Source organism: Mustela lutreola, chromosome 12, assembly GCF_030435805.1.
Source record: "Mustela lutreola isolate mMusLut2 chromosome 12, mMusLut2.pri, whole genome shotgun sequence".
In the NCBI taxonomy this organism is placed as follows: domain Eukaryota; kingdom Metazoa; phylum Chordata; class Mammalia; order Carnivora; family Mustelidae; genus Mustela; species Mustela lutreola.
Window position 1 is genome coordinate 72,086,354 of NC_081301.1, and position 7,584 is coordinate 72,093,937.

Genomic DNA, 7,584 nt, shown 5'->3' on the forward strand with positions numbered 1-7,584 from the left:
AAAGAAGGACTGTGTGCTGGGTTAGAACTCGAGCACAAACAGGAATGGCCTCTTCCGGCTCTTCCTGAATCTGTCCTGGCCTCTCGTGCCCTGCTCAGGGTCGGGTGTGATTGTTCATGAAGGGAAATGTGTTTGTTCCTCTGGAATCATTGGCAAATCCTGGCTTCTTTCAACTGGGGCACGGACTGGGGCACACAGGGTTCCATGCTGATGGCCAAGGCCCTGGACAACCAGTGTGGAATGACCACCGTGGCCAGCTTTCCTGCTATGTGGGAGCTTTCAACCAGCAGGAATGCTAAGTGGAATTTGTGCTGAAGTTGTAGATTAGTAAAAAAGCCACAAGGTTTCTTTCTACAGCTTTCCCAGCTTTGAAGTCCCAAGTGTGCGGCAAAGGCTGTCTCTGTACTTCGCAGTGCAGGGAGGGCACCTGTGCTATGGCAGACTCGTTTCCTGCTTGTTGGGGACAGAGGACCCCTGGGCGCCCTCACACCCGCTGTCTCCCAAGGAGCTTCGTATCCAGATAATCCATGTACCATTATGACGCATTTTGGGGTGTCCTCCCTGGCCCCCACCGTCTCTTCCTCTAAAACTCCCCGATATGTTTACAGACTACTAGCTGAGCTGGGGACTGTGGAGAGAGAAACCCAGTTAGTAAATGAGGGGTGGGAAATCTGCAAAGAGTAAAGAGGACATAGATTAGAATGAGGATGAATAACAGGGGTGAAGGGGAATGGGAGGTCCAGGCTTCCAGCTATGGAATGAGTAAGTCCCGGGAATAGAAGGCACAGCATAGCGAATATCGTCAATGGTGTCGTAATAGCACCGTAAAGGTACAGTGTGAGACTGACAGACACCAACTATCCTTGCGGTGAGCATAGCGTACTGTACAGGGTTGGCAAATTATTGGGTTGTGCACCTGAAACTAATGTAACATTGTAACAATGTTACAGATGTAACAATCATTTATACTTAAAACAATCGGACCACCCAGTATTCTCCCAGTGGACCACTGGCCTATCCACCAATATCCTAGAGCCCAGTCACATTTTGTCTCTATAAAGAGTTAAAGTAGTAACATTTTACCTCCCTTCTACTTTGAAGTTTTTTATTAAAAAATAAAACTTCATACATTTTTTTAAAAAATGAAAATCCAAAAGTTATTAGACAAGTCTGTCATACAAAGGCTTTTACATCAGTAACGAGCGAAGTGGTAACATTCCTCATATAAAATCCACACAGTCAAATCCCAGCTTGGGTCTTCAATGGTTCATGTGTTTTATCCCGTATCATAAGATGTGGTCGGCTTTCGAACAAAATTCATCTTCTCGATATTCGGTTCCCAGTCAAGCCTTCTGTACGCCCTCATCTCACACGACAGGAAAGCTGGCCATGGAGGCGATTCCACAGTGGTTGTCCCGGTCCTTGGCCAACAGCATGTAGCCCTCCATGCCCCAGTTTGTACCCCAGCTGAAAGAAGACAGGGTTTGCCACTTATTACAAACAATCAACCACATTTCCCGTCATGAACCATCACACCCGACCCTGAGCAGGGCACCAGAGGCCAGGACAGATTCAGGAAGAATCCGGAGAGTCCGTTCCTGTTCCTGCTTGAGTTCTAACCCAGCACAGGATTCCGTCCCCAGACCTTTCGCAGACGACGAATGGAAACACAGAAAAAAGAAGCTCTTGGGGCCAGATGCATTGCAGAAATGAGAAAATTTTCAAGTTGAGAAACACAATGGTAGCAAAACCATGGCAGGACCCTAGCAAGCTACTGCCGTCATCACATGAGTATGTCCCTTCCCCCTTAATGGCATAAACACGTCAGGGATTTCAGAAGCGTGCTCAAGGGTTTGAGGATCTGCCTCCAAACACTGATTCTAGAAAGAATTCCCTTTTCAATTTCCAAGGTAGGTGTTCTTGGCTCTTTATACCTGTTCTTGACTATCCAGTATTTTTTGTCCTCCGATTCTTCTCCTTCAAAGCCATAGCCAACCACCAGAACGCCGTGATTCAGGCGTGTATTGCTGCAGCTTGGATCATAGTAAATGCCTGGAGAAGAGAGATTCAGTGCTGAGCAGGAACACCCAAGTGACATGATAACATGTGACAACAACCTAGTGACCACAGCAAGGGCGGCATCTCAAAATCCGGTTGTGATAGCAATTGAGATAAGATTTAGAAATCAGATCTTTTCGTTTAGCTAGGCTAGGGATTTAGGACATCATCTAGTACTACCAGAAATATATGTTGCCACAGTCTCTTTTGTGAAGAACAGTGAGAGGCGTAAAAGAGCACTTGTTGAAACTTTGTCATTCTACCATACGATGTCAGCCGAAGAAGCAGCAGAGAACAGAAAATTACTTGAGTCAAGGGGTTCTTTCCAGTGTCTATTTCAGTAGTAAAATTCCTTGGAAAACTTCAAGGTCCAAACATTGGAAAAAAAGTGAAGTAAACTATACCAGTCAAGCTATGTAGTCATTTAAATATATTTATAGGGGTGCCTGGGTGGCTCAGTGGGTTAAAGCCTCTGCCTTTGGCTCAGGTTATGATCCCAGGGTCCTGAGATCGAGCCCCACGTCAGGATCTCTACTCGGCAGGGAGCCTGCTCCCCCCCGCTCCCCGCACCCCGGTCTTCCTGCCTCTCTGCCTGCTTGTGATCTGTCTGCCAAATAAATAAATAAATAAAATATTTTAGTAATTAAATATATTTCTGAAGTGCTTAAAAGCCTGGGGATATGGGTCAAGTCATGTCAAATGGTGACAACAAGCACAAGGACTACATACACAGAATGAGCCACCATGCTAAATCCATACCCTCCTGAGTCCCACATACAAAAAAGCCCATCTTGTTGTATGTCATGCTAGTTACCCGTATTTTCTGGCCAATGTTCTGGGTAGACAAATGCTCACCTGTTTTATAGAACTGGAAGGAATACGGGCTTGAGTCTACAGCAGCAGAGACGGGCCCCACAGTTGCCACTGCGGTCATAAGACCATCCTCCTCGTTATAGACGTGCCAGAAGGTAGTCACATTGGCGGCAGATTTCTCAGGCCTGTATCTGCAGTAGCCATTCTTTCAAAGGTAAAGGGGAAGGGACTTGATTAATACCGTCCACCTCCTGGGGAACACGAGCTCAAGACAGTTTGCAGCTGAATGATGTCCAAGTCGAGTGTGTTATAAAACATCTCAAGAGGCAAAATATGATTGCTTGTTTTGAAATTGAGAAATGAGGCAATATCTATTCAATGAGACACTCCTTTGGTCTACTTGTGCATAGATTTTTCACTCTGGAGATCTGTACTGTATTTAGAACGATATTTGTATTGCTGTGTGGCTGAGAAGTGGGAACACCTGTATGGTAACCCTCTAGGTGGAGAACTGTGCCAGGCTAACAGATTTTAATCTGTTCTGACCATGTGCAGATACAGAGTCTACAGTCTAAAATGAGAATTTGAAATATAGGCTTTGTTTTACTGAATATACTCAACTTTGATAAAAGAAAGGGAAGTCTGTTTACCCTTGCAAGATACGGGTAGGATTCCTCGGATTCCAGGCCTCCGTTGTCCATAACATATTGGAAGGCAAAATCCATCAGGCCACCGCGGCAGCCCTCATTGCCTTGAGACCAAGAGCAGTCCACGAGGTTCTGCTCGCTCAGTGACACAAGTTTGCCCGTTTTCCGGAACATCTGTCCTTCAAGGGCACCAGCTGCACTAAAAGCCCAACAAGATTGACACTGACCCTGAAAACAAAATGATACAGCTCTTAGTCTACAAAGTTAATAGCAAGACTTGACAACAGCCCTGACATCTGAAAACTCTTCCAAAACATAACAAACTGTATATGGTTTCTCAACTTCCATCACGAGGGCACTGGTTCCTCTTGGCTTTGCTCTTGGAAAGGGAGCTGCCGAGTACTGTCTCACCTGATCCTTCACGGGGGTCACGTAGCCTTTCTCTCTCCAGTCCACGGACGAGGGGATCTCAGCAAAGAGAGGTGCTTGGAACACATTCCGGTCCTCTTGCTTCTGGATTTTAAGGTCACTCAACACCTGTTGGAATTCTTCACTGGTCTTCAAGGAAAAGGAAATAGAATGTTGACAAGCATGAGATTTTTTGGAAAAAATCCTTAGAGGAAGCACAAAACATTCAGCAACTCCAGCTGCACTCACCAGGTCACCAAAGTCATTCATTGCCATTGTGAAGCTGTGTTTCCCTTGGCTGTACTCCTGGTTGTGCTGTTCAATCACTTTCAGATTCATCTCCCACACTGTTCTCCTCCGTCCTTCTTCATCCTGGAGACAAACATGCAACCCATCCTGTTGATTTCTATCTAAGCCCAGCTCACCTGCCCCAAGTGGATGTGCCCACAGAGGGGAGGAGGGACCTGGACCAGGGCTGGGCTGATGCTCCAGGAGCTGCTCTCCAGCAACCACACAGCAGGACATCTGTCCCCATCATGCACAGTCACAGTGCCCTGCTACCTGCCTGGGTACCAGGGGCCTCCAAAAACTACTCTCCACTGTGGACTCCCACCAGCATGGAACATTCCCTGGGGTCTCAGTGGACAGCTCAGATGTTACCAACCTTGTTGTATAGTCTCTTGTGGGCCGCCTTCCACTGAGACCAGCGTGCATCTAAGCTCTGATTGGGTTGTGGAGCAGCTGAGGCTATTCCCAGGCAAAGGGCAGCCAAGAAGAGAGAAGGATGCATGTTCCAAAACCTAGGAAGGGAAAAGAAATGTGTTTTGGATTAGACCAACCATCTAGAGCCATCCTTTATTCTGAGGTGTTAGAACCACTCTGGTACAGTTAAGACATTGCGTTAATCCTCCTACGTGTTTCCACGGGGCTGTGGAGAGGTGGCGCGTGCAGGGGGCCTGCTGGCCTGTTCCCCGCCCTGCAACCCGCAACCCACCTGCTGCTTCCAGAGCATGTAGATGGCAATACAGGGAGTGACAAGCCCTGAGTCTGGGGTGTAGTGGTCAAGCTGCCATGCCTAGAGGGACCAGGCCCTGGAAGAGTGCCTCCCTGGAGCCCTAAACCCCTGGCCCCCAAGGCTGGTAACCCTCTCCCCATGTTTTAAGGGGTAGCCCTTCCCTTCAGGTCCAGGCTGGGATCTCACCTGAGGCAGGTGCAGTCAGAGGTGCAGGTTGGAGGTGTCCAGCACGCCTTCTGATGGGTAGGAGACTGTCCATTTAAGCCTGGGATTTGGCCCTTCTGGTCCTGCCCCTGGCACCTGCCTGCACAGCAATTGGCTGAGCCAGCCTGTGGGCGGGGGCTCTGTGCCCTGGAGCTGGGGTGCCTTGGGGCATGTGATAACTGGGTCCCTACTTGTCTGAGGGGAGATTGTGCCTGCCTCAGGGGACCCGGGAAAGTCAAGTGAGAGGACTTGGGAAAGCCCTGTAGAAGGGGATCCAGCACCTTCCTAGGGACCCTGATCAACTAAATAACAGGAATTTATGTGTTGGCAGGTGGTTCACAAAAAGAGGCTCACAGGGAGCCCCAAGTGGGTTTCCAGCATCACCCTGCCTATCCTCTAATCTTTGGTTAAAATCTCCCTGAGGGCTGAGAACAGGATAATCTAGTCTTATTGTTCCTGTTAATTCCAAGCAAAGGGGCAGCTGGAGGAAGTAGAGCCCTCAGGGAATAGTGTTATCACTGTTTCAGGATGGGCTGCCTCTGGTTTTTGGAAGAATCTGGAGACAATGGGCTATTGTCCAAACAGGAGATGCCCTGGGCAAGGCTCAAGTGCTTTCCAGCAAAGGAACTGATGGCAGGAGTGTCCAGGGAAGGTGTGGTGTTTTGGATTGTTCCTGTCCTGACTGCCCCCAAGGGGATTCTTCCTCCCTCCCAAACCTTTCTCAAAACCAACAGAAATGATTTACTTCCAGAAAAATATGGTTTAACAAAGGGAAGAAAGACGGAAGGTAGAAACTGCTTTTTCCTCCCCACTCTCTGCATTATGGATGATTATGTTTCTCAGTGTCCAATGTGCTTTTCTCGAGATTTAAATTTAAATGTTTTAGAAAAACAGCTCTTCTAAACTGGGGGAAAAAAAAAAGCGTTCATCAGCAGACCATGAATTTTCCCTCTGATGACCAGTTTTGCTCTTCTTAGGAACACGATTCCACGCGTCTAGACAGTGGGTCACAGCCTCCTTCTCTGGACCTCCGTCCGTGAGACCCCCTAGTGAGCCTCCACACATCTCCAGCCCTTCTCTGCTCTGCTCAGGGAGGGCAGGGGAGAAAGGGGTTCCATACAGGGGCCGGGAGTCAGGGCGGGGCCGGCATGAGAATTCTGCCACTCTCGGCTAGTCCCCCACCCTGGCAGGCTCTGCAGCACCCCCAGACTCAGTTTCCTCGTGCAGGATGTGGGACAGTGATTTGATTTTCCTCAGAGGACGCTTGTGAGACTGAATGAGCTAACACAGGTCATGCATTAGCATAGAGTAGGGCTCATTCCATATTGCTTTCTTGTGAGGTCCAAGGGAAAATCCTTCCAAAGGTCTCGCTTAATTTAGAAAATATTTATTCAAGGATATGTTACATAGGCCATCCCTACTTACTTCTTTACTTCCGGGAAGCCAGGTTACCGCATAATGAAATGAACCCTAAAGTATAGGTAAATAAGCTTATATGTTAAAAAGCCAAGCTACATCTAGTTAATATTTTTTTTTAACATTTTATTTATTTATGACAAAGAGAGAGATCACAAGTAGGCAGAGAGGCAGGCAGAGAGAGAGGGGGAGGCAGGCTCCCCGCTTATCAGAGAGCCCGATGTGGGACTCGATTCCAGGACCCTGAGATCATGACCTGAGCCAAAGGCAGAGGCTTAATCCACTGAGCCACCCAGGTGCCCCGTCTAGTTAACATTCTTAAATCATGCTCCCAAACTGATATACAAGGGACACACATTTCCTAGGACTATGTCCACAGTACCTAAAATATTGTCTCACGTTTGACCCGTTAAGCTAGAGCTAATATCACATTTTCAACTACAGATAGCTTATTTTGCCTATTACAAATTAGGAGGTCATCGAGGGTGTTTCTCTAAGAGCGGTCAGGATAACAGCCAGATGATGTTTCATACCCAGCAGCATGGATGAAAGTGACGAGGGGCAACACCTGTGTGCGTGAGCACGTGGAGTCGTGGGAACTCTCGGCCGCTCTCGGTGCGGGTGCAAACAGTAAGCCACTGTGGCAGGGGCTCTGCGGCTTCTTATAACAGGAACTGCACACCCGACACTAACTCAGCATTTCTAGGGTCCGGTTTCTACCCACGTGAGCATGTTCTTTTACGCATTGTAACTTCCAGCAGGAAAACACAGGAGAATGAACGAACACCCTGTAGTATGTTCACACTTGACGATTGAAAGGAAGAAGCTTTCTCTGTGTGCACCAACACAGATGATCCTTTTAAGATTTATTTGAGAGAGACAGAGAGGGAGAGGAAGAAGCAGGCTCCCTGCTGAGCGGAGAGCCTGACTCAGGGCTCGGTCCCAGGACCCGAGATCATGACCTGAACCGAAAGAAACACTTAACTGACTGAACCACCGAGGCAACCCAACGGAGATGATTCT

At 48.0% G+C, this 7,584-nt stretch overlaps 1 protein-coding gene across 2 annotated transcripts; it reads right to left on the bottom strand.

Annotated features, from left to right (window-relative positions):
- Positions 1-1,176: 1,176 nt before the first annotated feature.
- Positions 1,177-4,716, bottom strand: LOC131812673 (procathepsin L-like). 2 transcript variants are annotated; one of them, XM_059142497.1, is made up of 7 exons: positions 4,591-4,716; positions 4,176-4,298; positions 3,930-4,076; positions 3,522-3,746; positions 2,914-3,076; positions 1,935-2,052; positions 1,307-1,467 (listed from the first exon to the last, which is right to left on the bottom strand). In XM_059142497.1, exons 1-7 carry the CDS (start codon positions 4,714-4,716, stop codon positions 1,368-1,370), a joined length of 1,002 nt encoding a protein of 333 aa, XP_058998480.1. In that variant the 3' UTR covers positions 1,307-1,367. The 2 variants fall into 2 exon arrangements, with proteins under 2 accessions (XP_058998481.1, XP_058998480.1); XM_059142498.1 differs by lacking the exon at positions 1,935-2,052 and having other exon boundaries at positions 1,177-1,467.
- Positions 4,717-7,584: the final 2,868 nt, after the last annotated feature.